Raw genomic sequence first — 20826 nt, forward strand, 5'->3', positions numbered from 1 at the left:
CAGATAGGTACACTTTTAAAAACAAAACAAAAAGGAATTATCTGAAACAGCATAGGGTGCCACAGTCCCAAATACCCCACACAGGTGTTTAAACAGGCTCGTGCCAGAGGCTAAATAATAAAAACAGGCGCTTTTACTATGTAACAATGTGCACACAGTTTCTTTTGCACCTTTCACTGCAAAAATCATCAAAGCATTTTGTGTGCATACACATGGGTCTTTTTCTTCTTTTCCTCTCTCCCTCCGTTTCACGTTTACTTCCTCTTCCCTTGGTTGCTGAAAATCTTCAGGCTTGTAGCTATTTTCCTTCCCTTGTCGGAGGCAAAGAGATGCAGTACATCTGTCCTCTTAAGGTTTTACCACCGCAGTACCAAAATATTGCATGGCATACGATCACCTCTTAAGTGATGCACGTTAGAGTAAATGGGTTTTGTTTTTGTATCGTTTTGTTTTTTTCCTTCTCCATTTATCGCGCTAGTCGTCGTCCGAACGGGGAGGCTTGCCATGACGTAAAGCCGTCACGTGCGTGGTTCTTTTGTCCTCCCTTTTCATGCATATTGTCTAATCAGTGTCCATGTAGTTAAAACGGAGGCAGCGCGCACATGTGCGAAGAGCAGATTATAGGCAGGTTTAATCAACCCGTGCGCATTTTTGTTTGGGGAAAAAACCAACACTGCAACAGGAGTTTAAATACTGTAGGCAAGCTGAGAATCATATTTGCTGCTTTCTTTTTTCTTTTTTTTCTTTTTAAATAGAGTATTTGCAAAACAGAGCTATAAGACATCACCAAGAATGAATTGGTTCTTACTGGTATAAATGCACTTTTTTTTTCTCTCTCTTTTGTAATAAATTTAGAATTTCTAATGTAAGGCATACAGTAATATACTGAACTTGAAACCTAGCGTTTTGTCTTGATAAGTGATTTTTAGGACTGTTAACGGCTTGCCGAGGTAAGCATAATGATAATGTTAAGCAATGATACGATGACTTGGTAAGACTTGAGGCCTCTTAACATAGTTTTATAATGTAGCTCCTTATAAAATGGACTGATTAGGATGTAAGTGGAGGGAGACATCTTAATTGTAGTGTTTTTCTTTTGCAGTCGTCAATCCATACCTGTGTCTGAGGATGTCGCTCCCCCCTCGCCCCCTGTAGTTTTCATTACAGCTTCCTGTTAAGTGATGGCTGTTGGAGCCATCGAGGCTTCACCTTGTCATGAATGTTGCATGCTTTTTGACAGGTCTTGCTCCTTTCGTTTTTCTTGTTCTTCTAGTAGCTGGTCCCTTTTTAGGGACCCACCTTTATAAGTGCTTGTCAATGGCAATGCAACGCGCTGCTGGACTGATAAGGTACTTCTCCAGCTTATGATCAAACTAGTGATTGTCGTTGCCATATATTCACCCGTTGATACTGTGTAGGATATGCCTGGGATAAACAGACTGAGTCCTGATAGTACGTTCCCTCATCTTGGTTATCTTACTCTGCTTTATCTTCTCATCACTGTCCATGGTGTGGACGGTTGTAATGGAGCTGTATATGGCTGTTTGCCTGGTGTTTCCAGAAGTACTTTTTAGACATAATTTCACACCAGCCCTACTCAAAAAGTTATGTTTGGGAGTAAAGTTAGGCCACTTGCCTGGTGGTTAATAGCTGGACAGGGTGCACAAAAGCTTCAGAGATGATGATTAAGATCCTACCCACGCAGGGCAAGAGACCGGTCAGGGGTCTCCCTGGCAACCTCCAGTCGCTAGAGGAAAAATGTCTATTTCACGAGTGTTTTCTGGCGTTTGCCAGGTGGAAATTCGTCACAAAGGGGATTTATACAGCGTTCTAGTGATAACCTCGAAATTGCTTTGAATACTTCCAGGTGGCTTCTGTGTCTATAGTTTCTATTGAAGACTGCTCACTGCTGGTGAAACTGCCAAGTTCACCACTAACCAGAAACTGAAACTGTTCCCTTTAAAGTAAAAGTAAAAAAGGACAGAAGGGAAAAAACAGAAAAGAAATTGTTGCATCAGTAAGGCCCGGTTTTTACTTTGACAGCAAATGTTTTTAGTTTCTGGTTTGAAGGTTTTTCACATTTAGCCACCGGAGGTCGCCAATCAGTCTGAGGCCTGATGGACATCTCTAACACATGCTCCTGCCTGATCAAAGTTGGATTCACATCATCTTCTGTCTGTAGATTATGTATTTTAGAATAAACCCTTTAATTCTGGTAGTTTTGTTTATTGCTAATTAATGTGGCCACTTTAAGCCGCAGCACTCCACAGTGTGAATAACTGAGGGCATCCTGTGCAGATTTAACTGGAAGGCAGCCATTGAGAGATGAGGTGGCCCCCTGCTGGTCACAGGCTGCACCAGCATGCTTGCAGCTCCTGTGCCACAAAGAATTAGTTAAAAGAAAATAAAAAGCTTTGCCACATCTCACCATGTTGTTGATACATAAATACAAGTTGTCCACAGGTTGTTGTTTTTTTTTTTTCTTCCCTTTTTTAAAAAAAAAAAAGAAGTTTTTTTTTAATTTATTTTGTTTTTTATGTTGTGTTTTTGTGCTGTAATGCACAAATTTTTTTTGGACTTTAAAAGTTTTTTTTTCTCCTTTTTATTCTTTTTATTTAAAGAACAGTTTGTTTTCGTTGTTTTATAGCGGACCATCTGATGATGTTAAATTTGACACGGTTGTACTGAGGACAAGGCGGTGCTTGGTGCATACCGGAGGGAAGAACGTGGAAGACAAATTCAGAAGTTTTGTTTCAATCTGATATCAAGGCCAGCAGTTGAATTTCATGTATTACCTTTTTTTTTTTTTTTTTTCTTTTGCTGAACTGTGGTGCAGGTTGGATGTAATCTGGTGTGTCTCTTTTTATTTAATTTTTGTGAATAGGGGAAAATAAAAGTTTTTTTCTATAAGCTTTGAGTTGACTCAGAATTTTCTATTGTCTATGATCACATAAACCACCATCATTTCAAAGTCCCTAAAGACCCTAAAACATTTTTTGAGAGAAGCTCTTGAAAGTGCTTCTCTCTCTTTAAGAACTGAGCTTTAAAACAAACAGTGGTTATAAAAACCGAGAGAGGCCGACAGTGATCACTGAATTAGGGGCTTGTTCAGATTAAATAAAACAAGACACAAAGCAGTAAAACATGTTAAAAACACAACAGCCTTGATAATTAGTTTTAACCCGGAAGCATGCTTCATACGTCATTACTTAACACCAGCACTGCCCAGCCTTCTACCTTTAAAACCCGCCTTCCAGCCAAATGGCTGGTGGGCTTTTAGCTAGGCTTTAGCTTCAGCCAAGTGGAAGCTAAATTGTCTAGTCATTCATATGTAAATTAGGTTGTTATCTGGGAATTCTGGGGGGGAGTGGGGGTGTGTGAATGAGGGGGGGGGGGAGCTGCTAAAAGCTGTGAACTTCCTTTTGTGTTCGTCTTGATGCATTCTCAATCATCCAGGGAAATAAATCTCCAAAAGTCCAAAAGACCGGATGTGGCACCTGCTGTAAATGTTTTAATGCAGTACAGTTATTATTATTACTTGTCATATCCTGTTTATGACAGTTAAAATAAATTCATTCATATAAGAAATAAAATTGTCATGTGTAAACTGTATATGGTGTTAAATAGGCGCATACTACTTTAATGTCGGTCATAAGAGTGGTACTTTAAGAGCCATAATCTTATGTATATGTATATATATATGTATATGTGTGTATGTATGTATATATATATATATGTGTGTATGTATGTATATATATATATGTGTGTGTATGTATGTATATATATGTGTGTGTATGTATGTATGTATATATATGTGTGTGTATGTATGTATGTATATATATGTATGTATATATATATGTATGTGTATATATATATGTATATATATATATATATATGTAAGTATGTGTATATTATTTTATTTCAATACATTTATTTCAGAAATAAATGTATTAACTTTTCTAGAAAGCCTCCATCACGCGAAATACAAAAACTGATAACATATAGCGGGCAAAAGCTTTTAGGAAAGTCTTCCCCGTGATGGTCGCGTTGACAACGTATCCACCAATCACCGATGAGGGTGTCCCCCTCCCTCATACTGGCTGATCCAATCGCAACCAATAGAATTGTAATTCTGCTGCACAGTTTGATGACGACATCGGAACTGCCGTTTGAATGTTTTTGTGTGTGTGTGTGTGTTTGATGATAGGACAGAAACAACAATTGGTGCTTCTGCCTTACATTAGCCTTTAATTCGATTTATATTCCGCTTTAGTAACGCTGACTCAGGCGGTAAGTTTTAAGAAGCGGTAAACGCTTTCAGGTTTTGTTTTTAGGGAGTAGCAGCCAACACTTGGAAGATAACCGCTATCTGGGCGTTTTAAAGCCGTATTTCTATTGCAGTTAGCAGCTATCAAGGAAAGGAAAGCGTTCATTTGTGACGGCTATCTAAAGCTTTCCTCAGGCAGAGTTTCCCTGAATACGAACATCATCAGTGTAGTTGAGGCTAAGCTTAGCTTAAAGAGCTCCACCTTTATTAAAACACAAAATAAAGTTAGTCTAAGGTCCATGAGTTAGCCTTCTGGAGGAGAAAGGTGATGTCTGAGGTCAGCGATAAGCTGCAGGAAGGCGAGGCAGGTGTACGCGGTGAGCAGCCATTTCCTGACCAGGTGAGGAGCACTGAAGCCACCAGGCCTGACCTGCATGGGTGAGCCTCACACAATCAGCTGGGTTTTCATGTGGCACAGTGTCATGAAGAAAATAATTAATCTGTGTTTATCTAATCTTCTCAGTCTGCTGACCACCAGCCACTCATCCTCAGCAGATATCAGCCCCTCACCTTCAGCTGAGTCCAGTGGCTTGTTGTCCTTACCATGGGAGATATTAACCCACATTGTCTCATATCTTCCTGTTCACTTTGTAGTCAACGTGCTGCCAAAGGTTAGTTTGAAAGCCTTTTTTACGGTTGATTATTTTTGTAAAGACAACATTTGATGGGCTCCCCGGTATCTTTAAAGATGAGTTTTAACACCTCTGTATATGTCAATAAAGACCTGGTTTGACAACCATTAGAATGGGCACTGTGTTTTTCGAAGGGTATCCCTAGTAAGCTGCATGGGCAGAGATCACCCTCGCAAACTTCTGGAAGCAGCCCTGAAATATGACAGAAACTGCTCAGGTCAACAAAGAGAAACAAAAATTACCCATAGCAGGCGTCCAAAAGGGGGGGAAAGGGTTAAAGATGAATCAGGAAAATACAGATGTTTGGCACATGGCCACATTTGTCTCATGCAGATGTTTAAATGTCCTTCAATGCCTTCCCCTTCATGTTTCAGGTCTGCCATGCGCTGAGTAACGTGGGGCAGGACAGAACCTCCTGGCAGCTCCGAGCACAGAGGTTGGTGGGATTGAGAGCTGCTTTTCCAGTGGGGCCAAGAGAGGACTTTGACTGGCCTGGTGCCTGCCTGCAGATGGAACAGCTCATAACCTGCTGGTCAGGTGAAGTTGAGCATGTAGCCAGACAAAACCAGGAGGATGAGGAGAGAAGGGAGCAAGCGATGCCTCAGGATGGGGAGCCTGGTGTGGGAGGCCAGGATGATGGTGGAGAGGGTCAGGTCGGAGTGGCAGTGGCAGTGCAGGAGGTTGCTTATGGTGCGGATGAGGCAATGGAGGTGGCAGTGGAAGGTGAAGAGGGTGAAATGCAGCACGTCTTAGGTGGGGACCAAGTAGCGAGATTGAGAGAAGAGCTTGAAGACAGACTAGAGGGTGATGCTGCAGCACTAATGGAAGAAGAAATGGACCACAGAAGGGTTTTTATTGCCAACGAGGGCCGAGACGCAGTTCTTAATCACCAAGAAGACTTGCCAGACCACAGGAATCTGGGTAATGGGCAACATGTAGAGGCAAGAAGTCCAAGCCCACCACCAGCGCTGGAATGCATTACCCTGCCTACAGGCCACATTGCCCATGTAAACTCGGTCCTCCTTCTTGGGGGAGAGGGGAAGGTCTGTGCCACAGCTTCCAGAGACTGGAACGTAAAGCTCTGGGATCTGGAGCTGGGATCACTGCTGCAAACGATGGGACGGCAGGGTGATTTTAGCAGCCATCGAGGCTGGGTCTGGTGCCTGGCATCTCAAGGACCTCTGCTGGCCTCAGGGGGCTTTGACAGCACTGTGAGGCTGTGGGACCTGCAGGCAGGAGGTGCAGATAGGGCCCTCATCAGGACCGGGGCTGCTGTTCTCTGCTTGTCCTGTCAGCCCGACATGTTGCTGGCTGGTACATTTGACAAGCGGGTCAGCATGTATGACACCAGAGGTGAGAGGGATTTATATGAAGCTTGTTTTGCTGTGTAGAAAGTGCACATGAGAGTCAAGAGTTTAGTAAATACAAAGCAGTTATATAGACAAATGACTTGCTGAGGTGGGTTCTGTCTGTTTTTGTCCACAGCTGCTGCACCACTGGTGAAAAGCATCCGTATGCACAGTAACGCCGTAATGTGCCTCTGTGCAGATGACAAATACATCATCTCAGGGAGCAAAGACTGCACTGTGGCTGTCTATGACCGCAGAGCGGGCAAAGGCTTGAAGAGACTTCGGGTAGATTTCTTGAAGAGCTTGTGTTTTTGTAAACATACTCATATCCATCTTTACACCAAGCCACTAACTCCACCCACCCCACCACTTTACAGCTGAGCTCCTACCTGCTGTCCATGAGCTACAGTGGCTGTGAGGTATGGGCAGGAGACAACGGCGGCATGCTCCACTCCTTTTCCATGCAGGCGGGGACCTTAAAACCTGTCTCTCAGTTTGATGTGGGGCACACAGCTCTGATCACCGGCATCCACAGATCCCCCGGTAGCCTCTACACCTGTTCATCTGATTGCACCGTCAAGGTGAGAGAATTCTTCGTTACCTTAAGCTGCTGGAACTTTGCTACTGAATGTCTTGAAAGTCTTGAATTGTAATTTTTCCGCCTGCGCTACAGGTTCATATACCATGCGCGCCTCCGAGGACGTTAAGCACCCTGCACTATCAAACTGGAGTCCATGGGGTGAGTGCTGTGCAGTCAGTCAACACTTTGTTTATATAGCAACTTTTTTATACAACTTCGTAGCTCAGAATGGTTTACAGAACAACAACATGTGCAAAAAAAAAAAAATCAACCCAGCAAACACACACCGTATAAAACTTGTCAGGAAGCCAATGCAGAGACTTTAAAACTGGTTTTATATTTGCTCTCTTTCTGGTTTTGGTTAGGATCTGTCATTTTTGCAGTAGCTGAAGGGGTTGCTATAGTTTCCTTTAGGGAGGTCATACTCTGATCAAGGATGACACATTTTGAACTGTTTTGGAGGAATTCAATGTTAGTGATCGCAAAAGTACTGACAGTTCTCTCTTTCTGGGCATCAGTGATGATATTTTAACTTTATTAATGTGGGCTTCTTTTCATCGTTCATGTGTCTTCTCTCTCCCTCTTGTTTCTCTCACTGCACTGTGTGAAAACTTTCAGCTGAGCGTGGAGGCCGGAGTCCTCGCTATAGCGTCCGGTGACGTCAGGGTGCAAGTGTGGAGGCCTCGAAAATGAAGTGGAAGCAACTACATGGTAACAATGAAAACAGGAACCCTGGTCTTTGTTGTGTTGTTCTGTGTCTCTATACAAATCAACAAAGGTAAATAAAGAAGCTGCCGTTGCCTGGAAGGCTGGCTACATCAACAGTCATGTAAGTGCTGAGTAAACAGACAAACACAGAAGGGAAGAAATGATGACAGATGATGACCAATCAGGTTATTTTTAATTTTTAAGTGAACTATTTTGAAATGACTGCTTTCAGTTGTTTAATTTAGTTGTAAATATGTGGTGGAGGATATTTCAGGTATTTTAGTCTTGTCACAAACCCTCACATTATATTTTTATTTTTTTTATTTCTATCTTGTTTGATCCACTGAAAAGATTTTTCTATGGAAGGAAAAGCAAATGTTTATTTTCATTGTTTACCCCAAAAATGTTCATTTTGTGCCAAAACTCACTGAATCACTCTTAAGGACACTTTAAGTGTTCAAACAGCACTGAAACCACAGACATGTAAATGTTTGTAATTATAATACCTTTATTGAATCTCATATGTAAACTGGCATTATACAAGAATAATTACTTAAACATTTCATGTACAGTAAACTAATTATTGCTCTGTGACAAACTGATTGTATTTCTATAGCTATTTAATTGAATACAGTCAGGAAAGTGTTATTATTTGTGTCCATATGCTGTGTGTGTTTTTACTATTGACCAAAAATCCATTTACAAACATGCTGAGAGACTGTTTCCACAGAAGACAGCATTAAAAGTTCTAAAAATCAAGTGCGTGGATTCTTTCATGATTTTCCAGATGAGGACATGTAGTATCTTTTACACAGTACATGTTCGTGGTTGCGTTCTCGGACAGAGGTTTTCCTCACAGCGCCGTCTGGGAGCTGTCAAAGAATCAAACAGGTCTTCTTATCTTTGAAGGGATTGGATGAAGCAGCTATGCCGGTAAGCAGGGGGTCACTGCGCCTGTGCTCCTGACAGTACTGGACTAAATCTGCTGCTGTCAGAGAGATCTGCAGGGGCAGAGAGTTGACTGGATTTTAGACACAAGTATGAAAAACTGTTGGACAGTGAGCATGGGAAGTTTTTATAAAAAATACATATATATTCAGTACTTTGGCAATTTAGCAATTAAAGTATAAAATGATAGTCCTGTGTGATACTAAAAATTAATATTGATCCAATACCAGCTAAATACAGATACTGATACCTTTAACTTATGTCAGCAGCTTATGTCGGGAGGCCAGTGTGTCATAAATTCAACCAGATGAATCATACATTTTCAAATTCTGAACACATCTTAATGACCACTGAAATGACCATTTCAGATTTCTATTTATTTTGTAACTGTTTCTGGGAGACCTGGGATGTAAATGTGTATGTGTCTAAAGCACTCTGGATCTGCTTCTGTTGTTTAAATGTGCCGCAGGCTTTAAATAAAACTGATGTGACAATAAACACAAAAAGATTAAGACATCATTCATAGCGCATGTTTAAATTATAGGTTTTTTACACCCCCCCCCCACACACACACACACAAAATTTAATACAATTTAGTGATCTACATACTGAACGTAGAGGATGGAAACAAATATCGACCATATCATGCTTAGTCTCAATCCGATACCGATACCAGCATTGGTATCAATACAATAAATTTTTATATCAATCTGCCCACCTCTATAAAGCAAATTAACAGATGATTTAGATTCTTACCCACCTTGAATCTCTCCATGCTTGCCTCTACCCGAAGTTGATCCACCAGTTTTTGTGCCTGAATAACACTGCTGCTGCTGCTGCACATCTTTCCTGACATTGTCTTGAGAGCAAAAACACAGAAAAACAACAAAAACATACTCCTATGACTCCAAAGTTAGCAGCAGAAAAATGAGTTACACCAGTCACTTACCTGATCTAAACAGCTCAGGTTATACAGGAGCATCTGCTCAGAGATGCTCCTGGCTTTCCCTTTTGACCTGTATCCTCCTCTGTTTGTTGTTTTTTAATTCCCTGTTGGGGCCAGTTCAAAGACTGTGATAGAAAAGGTCAGACAACACAGTGGTGGAAATGTCACAAACATCACATCTCTTCACAGGCACTGCTGGAGGCTGTGCTTTAGAGATGTGGTCTGCCCTTAAAACAAGATTATGCGTCTGTACTTTGACATTAGATTTTATGTTATATTATATTTAGGATTTTCTCTAATCCACACAGTGTCAACAGTATACATACAGGCCCAATATGTACATACACTCATTTAAATCTTTTAATAAGTAGCGCTGAGGGTTCTATAATGTCTTATGACTTGAAATAGTCAAGGCCTGTTAATTTCTCATTAGTGATCATGATTGACTGCAACTGGTGGGTGTAGCATACAAAGGATTTGCGATTAGCTCTCACTGGACTGATCGACACTCAAAACAATGGGAAAGTTCACGGAATTCTGTAGAGATCCAAGAACGGGTGGAAAAAAATCTAAAATTTTACTATTTGTCTATCTGCGGAAGATGTGAAAGAAAAACACCGTGAACACCACAAAGGTAGAGTAGCTAAAAAAAAAAGGGCAACCTGGCAGTAATGCAACAGTTTTGGATGCAAGCTGCCGTTAAACTTGACTGAAGAAGAAGAAGAAGAAAAGGGCAACCTGGATCACATTTGTCCCTTTTCACTTTCCGTAGAAGTAGCTCGTTTCTCACAGGCGATCCATGCGACGTTTAGGGGAATACAAATCTTCAATATTTGTTTTTTTGCGCGTAGTGACAGCCGTTTATTGTTCAGCCTTCTTCATCACCTGACGCCTCTTCAAGAACAGGTATGTCTTCATTTCTCTTTTAGATGTTAAGTCGCCATTCAAGCTAGTTTGACTCAGAGTTAGCTTCTAGCTAACGTCTATCACATGGATTTTGTATGTTTTCATTGATGTTGTAGCACCTGCTAAACGCCATATGCTCTTTTAATAAAGGCTAGTCCCTGTACAAAGACATTTATTCCAAAAATAAGTGGAATTTTACATCTAAACCATAGGGTTTTTAAAGTTTCGATATTTTGTGCCTGTGAAATCGATGTTATTTTTTGTTTAAAGCTGATCAAAACCCATGTGATGGCCAGAAGTCGCATTTACATTTAAAATATTCATCTGCTTACTCTCACATTAGCACGTGTTGTAACGAAAAGTCACCAGATATGTAATCCTCAAACAAAGTATTAGAATATCCTGATAAATCAATGCCCAGTCACCTCTCACGACAGTGTTGGTACTCATAAAATCAGATAGCTGATTTTATAAGCTTGCAATATGTTTATGTGAAGTCTTAACAAGTTACAGCATAGTTGAGTAAACTGTGCCGTATGTCTCTGTGCAGCAGATCTATAGCAATGTAACTGCAGTACAGTGCTGTGGTAATAAATATACATAGTTGTTTTTTTTGTTGCACGCCTCAAAAACGTATTAAAGTAATTTTCCTCCACTTCAACTACGGTATGAAATTAAAGAGATTTTGAGCCACCAGAGACGAGAATATACAACAGACCCGCTATCTGCTCATTTCCAGCTCCATGTTTTTACTTATGGGCTTTACTAGAGTATCTTTATGTAAATAACAGTTAAAATAATAATTTTTTATCTTGTACCTGGCCTGCAATGCTTCCCTAAAAACCTGCTTTCTCCTGATTGGCTGCCCTCGGAAACAGAAGGTTTCAATAGCAGATGGGAGGAGCTGTTGTTCACAGAGCCAGAGCTGACCAAATTAATTAATCTTGGGAAGTGCACTGCAGTGGTGAGTTCTCAGAACCTGCTCTTTGAGCAAAAACAATGACAACATCACAGAACGTAAGTTTGGATAACATCATAGAAAGCTCACGGCTCTCCAACGGGAGATTGAGAGACCAGTGTTGGACTGTTAGAACAGCTTTGAAATTCATATGAGTTGTTCGCACTAAAGTAAAAAACACCATCAATTCATGCGGAGACCCTCTTGGCGCCAGCTGCGGTCTCAAGGCTGGAGCTGAACAAAACACCCTGATAACGACTGTGTTTAGACTGTCCCCCCCCCATCCCATGCAAGGCCACCTGGGTTGGCTGGAAGACTGTTTACTTAGCCTGGCAGGGCGAAGGACACTGTCTCAGCTGAACTCTGGACGCGCACACACACACACACTGATATGTACACACTGATCCCCCCTCCCTTTCCAAACGCCTTCGATGCTTGTGCCCTACCGGGGAAGATGGCAGCCGACTGGACCAGCACAGACATGCTGCAGGACCGGATGCACTGTCTACACCGGCTCTCTCTTACCCTTTACCCGCCCCTGTTGCTTGTCTTGTGTTTCTATGGTGTATTGATAGTCATGTGCTTTTTGTGCTGAGGTGTTTTTTCTGTTATCAAACTGTTCTCCCACTAGGAGCTCAGTCTGAGTGGAGTTTTTTTTTTTTTTTTTTTTCTCCTCCTCTTACCTCATGTTATGTATTTTTCATTGTTTTTTTCCTATCAGCCTACCTTTCTGACATGTCTCCCCAATGTGATGTTTGCGTAAAGTTGGTCAGAAGGTTCCTTTGTAAGTGCGCATGCGCCACTAGCGTGCTGCCTGCTGTAACCCTAATTTCCTTCGGGATTAATAAAGTATTCTGATTAAGACATCCTCCCTCACTGGCATCATTCAGAGGCCCAAAAAGAAATAGCAGAAACAAAGCAGTCTATAGTCTCCACTTCTGGTTCACACGGATTACTTTTACATATGTTGACCTTACTATGAGGTTTTTAGCACTGTAATGAATGATGAATAGAAAATCAGGAAAACTTCAGGAGGTGCACTTTAAAGGAATCTGCAGGATGGACATCCACCTTAGAAACATGCTGCTAGCCTTTCCAGGAATTCAGTTACTCAAATTTTTACTAGGAATCCACTAACTTTAGTTTCTTTACATGCAAACACTCCAGTAACCAAATGTTTCAGGAAAATGTTCTTCCCAACATTTGCACATTCAAATGAATCTCATCCTGAATAAGCTGGATCTGCAAGTGTGTGTTATATTTATTTATTTTTTTTTACCTAAAATATGCTGAAAACCTCCAAGAAGGCCCACCTCTGTGGAAATCTCAAAGAGCCTCTGTTTGGTGATTGTCTTTTGCAGAAAAGATGGCAGACCAGGCCCCCTCAGTTGCCATGGAGGCTGTCCTGAAGCCTAGCTGCGATCTCCCCGAGGACATGCCGAAAATCAGAGGTTACGACTTCAACCAGGGAGTCGATCTCCATGCGGTGCTGAAGTCCTACCTCACCACGGGCTTCCAGGCCAGCAGCTTAGCCCTGGCTATCCAGGAGATCAACACCATGGTGAGAGGACAGCCTTTGGGGGGGTTATTAACTTTCAGTAAACGACTACAAGGTGTCTGGACCCACACGTTCTCCTGTCTTATAGTAGTTTTGGTTTTGCTTGCCCAGGTTATGCTATGTGCATCTTTTGGCATTTCTTCTTCCACTGTAGTACAAGAGGAGTCCTATTGATGGGAATCATAGGGATCATATTGATATGAATATGTCACTATTTTAAAAAAACAAAACAAAGAACCCTAAAAGCTTTTAACTTCCTGGAGTCTTGGTCCACTGATACTGAGAGACTTTTACTCGCCCTCCTCATTCAAAAAACTTATCAGTCACTCCAGACTGGGCACATGTGTCACACCCACAATCCAACCTGACTTTTCTCCTGCGTTCTGTTTACCTCAAAACTTGGAGATGGAGTGTAAAATTACAAATTTGTTGACTTTGATGAAGTTGACATTGAGCCAGCGGTGGTTTTGGAGCCAGCTGCTCGACGCTGTTGTGTTTGGCCTCACTTGTAAGGTGTGGTTGTTGCCACAGTGATCCACGTTGTATGTTTGCAATATCTGTTTATCTGTTGCTCAGCAATGATTTTGACCACCACAGATCGAGAAGCGTCTTGAACCAGTGGAGGAAGGGGAAGGAAATGAGTCGGAAACCCCAAAGTCAGGCTGCACCATCTTCCTGGGGTACACCTCCAACCTCATCAGCTCCGGAGTCAGAGAAAGCATCCGCTATTTGGCGCAGCACAAAATGGTACAAAATGACACGTCTTATGTAACGATCCACATAAGCTCTAAATCAGTCACCCGGTTTCTCAGAATCTGTTCCTCTGCGTCAGGTGGATGTTATTGTAACCACAGCAGGAGGCGTGGAGGAGGATTTGATCAAGTGCCTGGCTCACACCTACCTGGGAGACTTCAGCCTCCCTGGCAAGGAGCTCCGCCTGAGAGGCATCAACAGGTTTGTTAGCGCTGCTGTGGTTTATCTGTAAGCTAACATGTAAAATAAAAATATTAATAGTAAAATATAAAACTGTTTGTCGTGGCCACCCTTCAGCTTCTGTTTTAGCTCATCCCCCTGGCTTTCTTCTGTTTGACTTCCCCTTTTGAAACTTTTTTTAAACAGTGTAGATGAACAGCATATAAGGCAAAGCAATAATAGGTCCACTTTAAAGAAAACATGCTTATTCGCCTTAGAATCAATGCCACTGCACAGAGAGGAAGCAGTGCCAGTAAACCAAATGGATTGGACTGGTGTTTATATAACGCATTATATAAGCCCACCTTTCCACAAGCCTCATTCATACATACATACATACATACATACATACAGTGGGGCAAAAAAGTATTTAGTCAGCCACCGATTGTGCAAGTTCCCCCACTTAAAATGATGACAGAGGTCAGTAATTTGCACCAGAGGTACACTTCAACTGTGAGAGACAGAATGTGGAAAAAAAAAATCCATGAATTCACATGGTAGGATTTGTAAAGAATTTATCCGTAAATCAGGGTGGAAAATAAGTATTTGGTCACCTCAAACATGGAAAATCTCTGGCTCCCACAGACCTGTAACGTCTTCTGTAAGAAGCTTTTCTGTCTGTCCCCACTCGTTACCTGTATGAATGGCACCTGTTTGAACTCATCATCTGTATAAAAGACACCTGTCCACAGCCTCAAACAGTCAGACTCCAAACTCCGCCATGGCCAAGACCAAAGAGCTTTCGAAGGACACCAGGAACAGGATTGTAGACCTGCACCAGACTGGGAAGAGTGAATCTACAATAGGCAAGCAGCTTGGTGTGAAAAAATCAACTGTGGGAGCAATCATCAGAAAATGGAAGACATACAAGACCACTGATAATCTCCCTCGATCTGGGGCTCCACGCAAGATCTCATCCCGTGGGGTCAAAATGATCATGAGAACGGTGAGCAAAGATCCCAGAACCACACGGGGGGACCTGGTGAATGACCTGCAGAGAGCTGGGACCAAAGTAACAAAGGTCACCATCAGTAACACACTACAACGGCAGGGAATCAAATCCCGCAGTGCCAGACGTGTTCCGCTGCTGAAGCCAGTGCATGTCCAGGCCCGTCTGAAGTTTGCCAGAGAGCACATGGATGATACAGCAGAGGATTGGGAGAATGTCATGTGGTCAGATGAAACCAAAGTAGAACTTTTTGGTATAAACTCAACTCGTCGTGTTTGGAGGAAGAAGAATACTGAGTTGCATCCCAAGAACACCATACCTACTGTGAAGCATGGGGGTGGAAACATCATGCTATGGGGCTGTTTTTCTGCCAAGGGGACAGGACGACTGATCCGTGTTAAGGACAGAATGAATGTGGCCATGTATCGTGAGATTTTGAGCCAAAACCTCCTTCCATCAGTGAGAACTTTGAAGATGAAACGAGGCTGGGTCTTCCAACATGACAATGATCCAAAACACACCGCCCGGGCAACAAAGGAGTGGCTCCGTAAGAAGCATTTGAAAGTCCTGGAGTGGCCTAGCCAGTCCCCAGACCTCAACCCCATAGAAAATCTGTGGCGGGAGTTGAAAGTCCGTGTTGCTCGGCGACAGCCCCAAAACATCACTGCTCTCGAGAAGATCTGCATGGAGGAATGGGCCAAAATACCAGCTACTGTGTGTGCAAACCTGGTAAAGACCTATAGTAAACGTTTGACCTCTGTTATTGCCAACAAAGGTTATGTTACAAAGTATTGAGTTGTATTTTTGTTATTGACCAAATACTTATTTTCCACCCTGATTTACGAATAAATTCTTTACAAATCCTACCATGTGGATTCATGGATTTTTTTTTTCACATTCTGTCTCTCACAGTTGAAGTGTACCTCTGGTGCAAATTACTGACCTCTGTCATCATTTTAAGTGGGGGAACTTGCACAATCGGTGGCTGACTAAATACTTTTTTGCCCCACTGTACGTACGTACATACATACATACATACATACAGTCCTTTTATCGATGCCTAAGCACTAATATCTACCAATCACACACTCACACTCTGATCACCCCAATGGATGCACTGAAGGCAACTCGGGGTACAGTTTCTTACCCAAGGACACAGTGTTTGACCTCATAGTCGTGGACAAGTTTCTTATTCTCTATGCTTTCATCACAAATGGCACATGTTGTGTTGGTGCAAGGATTTGACAGGCAGGTGCTGATCTGTGACCTTGGTTCACATAGACAAACCTGCTGATGTATTGATTTTGTCCTTGTCCGTCTCCCTCTGTCTTCACTGGCTGTAGAATTGGTAATCTGGTGGTGCCCAACGATAACTACTGTAAATTTGAAGACTGGCTGATGCCCATCCTGGACCAGATGTTGCTGGAGCAGAACACAGAGGTGAGTCGCTCCCTGCACCCCAAAGCCTACTGCAACAATAGTTGTTAGTCTTATGCACTTTTAGGTTTAATATGTAATATACAACTTTATAAAGAATTAGGAATAATAAGAAGTTTCTGCGATTCCAGGGCACCCGCTGGACTCCCTCCAAAATGATCCACCGACTTGGAAAGGAGATAAATAATACAGAGTCTGTCTACTACTGGGCATACAAGGTGGTTATGCACCTCGTATTCTCACTTGCTTTGCTTACTTTGAACTGTCTGTGCTGTTTGGTGGCTAAATGTGCTGTTGTGTTGCGTTTCAGAATAACATCCCGGTGTTCAGCCCCGCTCTGACAGACGGCTCTCTGGGCGACATGATCTACTTCCACTCGTATAAGAACCCCGGCTTGATTCTGGACATCGTAGAAGGTTTGTAGCGGCGCCGATGTTGCTGGCTAAAACGCAGGTTTTTAGTCGTTTCTTGTTGCTAATGCGCGCTTTATTTTCAGATATTCGCAGGTTGAACAGCCAGGCGGTTTTCGCCAAGAGGACTGGGATGATCATCCTGGGAGGGGGGCTGGTCAAACATCATATATCCAATGCAAATCTTATGGTAACGAAATTCTTTTATCTTTGGCTTGAACTTTTTTTTTTTTTTTTTTTCTTTTCTTTAGCTTGAACTTTTCTCACTTCTGAAAAAGTTTGATAAATTAGGTTATACCTAAGAGGTTCTACTTGAGTACAAATCTGAGGAACGTGGGCTGTCTGAGTATTTCCACTGTAGCTGCTTTAACAGTTACAGCCTGCAGTTACTTCAGATTCACTGTGATTTTCTACCTGTAAGTTGCTGTGACAATTTCATAAGAAATTGTTCTTATTTCGAGAAATATTAACAAGTTTAAACGAGTAAAGCAAACTTCCTCACAAACCTAATCAGAATCCTGTTTTGACACTCTCTCTTTCCTGCCAGAGAAATGGAGCGGACTACGTGGTGTATGTGAACACGGGGCAGGAGTTTGATGGCTCCGACTCCGGGGCCAGACCGGACGAGGCTGTATCTTGGGGCAAGATCAGAACAGATGCCAAACCTGTTAAGGTGATGATAAATGTCAACTTTACCTCCTGTTTTTACGTCAGATGGTCTTTATTCACATCAGATTTTGAGATGTCTTTGGGGGATTTTTTTTGGTGGGGTTTTTTTTTTTTTTTTTTTTAAGCACACAAGTCTAAGGGTGTCAGTTTCAGAGGTGTTTTAAGAACTGAAAACGCCTTTGAAGACTTTTAAGAGTGCGGTACATAACACCCATACGCTTGCTGTACTGGACACATCAGCTCCATGCACTTATGGGATCATTCAGGCATCACGGAGATGTTGGTTGGTTGGGTTAGGGCAGACCTTCCCAAAGTGTGGGGCCCATGGCAGGGGGGGCGCGGTATGAAAGGGGGGGGACAAAGCGGGCGCCTACAGAAACGCAAAGCAGGAGATGAAGCATCGCTGAATATGTTTCCAAACCAACTTCATTCTAAGCCAAAGACTAGAAAATATGGTGAAGCATACGTTTTTCTTGTAAAACAAAGGGGGGCCTAGCAAAAAAAGTTTGGGAACCACTGGGTTAGAGTTGGTTGGTTAGCAGGGTTGAGATCGTATAACTGCGGGCCAGACTGATCCAAACATTTCTGTTTTCATGACTACTGAGTAATGTCTGAGAAGCTAAGCTAGTATATTAAATTACTGGGTTTTTACCTGTAGCTGTCAAAGGTTGATGGGGTATTATCAGGGGGTTTGTGAACACGGGATTTTCAAATTCATACTGTAAGTGCAGTAAGTTTGGATCTCAGTGACCTGAACCTCAAGGTCAGAGCTCGTCTTTTCTGAAAATCACCTTGAACTTTTACATTTACACCATAGGTGCTATTAAGAGGCTGGGGGGAGGTACTGGGAGCCACCAGCATTTTAATTTTTAATTCTTTTTTTTTGTCATGCTTAATATAGAGTCACGGACACTTTATTAGATAAGCCTTGGTTCTGCTGGTTTGGACCCCTTTTACCTTCAAAACTGTGTTAATTCTCCAAGGTGCTGGAAACTATCCTCACAGATTTTGATCCATATTGACAGGATAGCATCACACATTTCTGCAGATTTGTCGGCTTTCTGACGAGACTTTGCTGTTTCACCACATCCCAAAGCCGTTCCGCTGGTTTGAGATCTGGTGACTGTGGTCTGGTGATTTGAGTACAGTGAACTCATTGTCCTGTTCCGAAAACCAGTTTGAGATCACTCTCTTGTATGTAAATCCCAGTAGTTCAGCAGTGTATGAATAGATGTGCAAATTGAAGTGGCCAGTGAGTTTTTAATAACAAAGAATTTCTCTGTTTGATCTGAGCGACTTGCGTTTTTATTGCTTTCATTGTTCCATGTTTGGAGAGTTCCTTCTTTTCCAGTGAAATGTGTTTTAGGGGCATTCAAAGTGTTTAGATATATTTTCATACTGGACCAGAAATGGCAGCGAGGTAACAAAGCAGAGCAACAGATTCTTCGCACACAACGAAGGAACGAGAACAAGTCAAACAGAACGGGGGAAAATGGTGTCAATGGTGGTGCAACTAGGAGATGTGTTCCTCATTTTGGCCTCAAGGTGGCAGCGTCTGCACAGTGTTTGTACTCAGAGTGCATCCAAGGCACTGAAAAGCATAACTAGGAAAACTGTCTGGTTTCACTTTAGTGAAAAACAATAATACAGCATCATTGTTTAAAAAATATGATTTTTATCATAATAGAAAAGTGATCAGCGGCTCTGTTCTTGGTTCTCAGGTGTACGCCGATGCCTCTCTGGTCTTCCCTCTGATTGTGGCCGAGACCTTCGCTCAACACGTCGACAAGCTGGCCGCCGGCAAGAAAACGGATTAATTGGCTGCTCTGTTTAAAAACGACTGTCTTTGCTCCTCTGGTTTACGCCTTTTGTTTGTCAAATTGAACACTTCAGCCTGATCCTGGGTCAGCTTCAAGACCGTGTACTGTCATACATACAGTGCTGTAACTGAACGACTTATTGAATGGGAAACGGTGGTGATGCTTTTCTGTTTTAATGCTTTCCAGTATTTACTTGTTTGAACAAGTACAGCATTTCTATTTCTTACTGTTCAGAAAGCTGAAATGTCATAGATATCATGCTAATGCATGCACCAAAGAGACGATTATGTCTATAATGTAACTGGTTTTAGTGTGTGTGTGTGTGTGTGTGTGTGTGTGTGTGTGTGTGTGTGTGTGTGTGTGTGTGTGTGTGTGTGTGTGTGTGTGTAGTTTTAATTTATTTCATTTTAGTTGTGGCGTCACACATACACCGGTCGATAATTCTTATTTTCTATTATATTAAGCAAACCTTTACTTTCTCGTCATGGTTACAGGATGAAAGATGTCCCTGTATGTCTTAATAAACCATGAAATCATCAGTTCTGTCTCTGTTTTAAAATAGGTTTATTGCACTTTTACAGAGACTTTGTGCAGTAGTCCTGTGAGAAAAGGCTGCGGAGGACCTGTCATATGACACTAAATTTCACATGACTCGATCCTTGTTGCATAAAAAGTTTGCAGAAAGAGTTTGAAGTGGCTCAGGAGCATTTCATCCAGGAACACAGAGGTGGCTATTAAGCATTGATTAGAGGTCACTTTATTAGGTACTCAAGCAATAAATGAATAAAGAAGCTCTGCTTGTTAAACTTTCACATTTACATCTCTGTAAAGGCACAGATCTGAATTACTTTCCTCGTGTTTACAAGATTGACTTGAAACAATTCAAACTTACATTTGCATACCTCTGAATAGAAGATATTCTGATATCCGAAACCTCTGTGACCTCGGGGCTAAAACGCATAATTAAAACCTCCATTAAAGTGAGGGAAGCGAACATTAACGGTGTCATTAAAGCTGTCTTTATGGCAGCAATACTCCATTTATAGCCTGCGGGGCCAAATCGGGCATGCCATAGTGTGCCAGCTGGCCCGCAGACTATTTTCTAATTTACTTAATATTAATAATTTAAAAGGTTTTTAGCTCTGTTTGATGCACAGACTCTAAAATGTAACTATTCACACCTGAAGAACAGCTGTTTGAATGCAGTAAAATATGCAGTTATAGGCCTGGTGTCAGTGGCCTTTTATGACCTTATAGACCTTTAAATGCTTAACAATTTATTTTCCTGATAAATATGATTGGCCCCTGGCCTGCTGTAATATTCCTTAATAGTTGTGGTGGGTTGTGTGAGACTAGAGCAGTGCTTTTAATCAAATAAACCTTCAACTTTATGACCCTCCCCCCTTTTTTTGTAGTTATGAGATTCAAAAATCCTTCATCAAACTGTTTCCAAACTGAGCAAATAAAACAAATTCTGTGCTCTGTTGCTTCGGGCAGAATTTAAGGTTTCAAGGAGAGGAAAAAAAACAAAAAACAAAGAAAATTGAAATCTGGCTCGACTTGCTCAGCGAGCAGCAAATGCTTGAATAAAGTCTGTTGAGCGAGTCTAATGGCTTTGATGCGGCTTGCGAGATCCTACCTTCAAATCCCTCAAGCG

General features: G+C 41.9%; 3 protein-coding genes across 4 annotated transcripts; 2 read left to right on the top strand and 1 right to left on the bottom strand.

Annotated features, from left to right (window-relative positions):
• The first annotated feature begins 4144 nt into the window (after positions 1-4144).
• On the top strand, positions 4145-8355 carry fbxw9 (F-box and WD repeat domain containing 9). The gene is made up of 7 exons (XM_026165229.1): positions 4145-4705; positions 4791-4938; positions 5334-6312; positions 6445-6593; positions 6686-6889; positions 6982-7047; positions 7507-8355. Exons 1-7 carry the CDS (start codon positions 4596-4598, stop codon positions 7579-7581), a joined length of 1731 nt encoding a protein of 576 aa, XP_026021014.1. The 5' UTR covers positions 4145-4595; the 3' UTR covers positions 7582-8355.
• A 68-nt stretch (positions 8356-8423) lies between these two features.
• LOC113020913 (guanine nucleotide-binding protein G(I)/G(S)/G(O) subunit gamma-7-like) lies at positions 8424-11488 on the bottom strand. Of its 2 annotated transcripts, XM_026165231.1 has the most exons (4): positions 11215-11488; positions 9494-9615; positions 9305-9443; positions 8424-8597 (listed from the first exon to the last, which is right to left on the bottom strand). In XM_026165231.1, exons 3-4 carry the CDS (start codon positions 9437-9439, stop codon positions 8472-8474), a joined length of 261 nt encoding a protein of 86 aa, XP_026021016.1. In that variant the 5' UTR covers positions 9440-9443; positions 9494-9615; positions 11215-11488; the 3' UTR covers positions 8424-8471. The 2 variants fall into 2 exon arrangements, with proteins under 2 accessions (XP_026021016.1, XP_026021017.1); XM_026165232.1 differs by lacking the exon at positions 11215-11488 and having other exon boundaries at positions 9305-9403; positions 9494-9888.
• Positions 10234-19524, top strand: dhps (deoxyhypusine synthase). Its single transcript, XM_026165230.1, has 10 exons — positions 10234-10396; positions 12716-12915; positions 13510-13659; positions 13745-13866; positions 16177-16273; positions 16402-16488; positions 16581-16686; positions 16767-16870; positions 17228-17353; positions 19071-19524. Exons 2-10 carry the CDS (start codon positions 12721-12723, stop codon positions 19164-19166), a joined length of 1083 nt encoding a protein of 360 aa, XP_026021015.1. The 5' UTR covers positions 10234-10396; positions 12716-12720; the 3' UTR covers positions 19167-19524.
• The last annotated feature ends 1302 nt before the right edge of the window (positions 19525-20826 follow it).

Source organism: Astatotilapia calliptera, chromosome 4, assembly GCF_900246225.1.
Source record: "Astatotilapia calliptera chromosome 4, fAstCal1.2, whole genome shotgun sequence".
NCBI classification, from domain to species: domain Eukaryota; kingdom Metazoa; phylum Chordata; class Actinopteri; order Cichliformes; family Cichlidae; genus Astatotilapia; species Astatotilapia calliptera.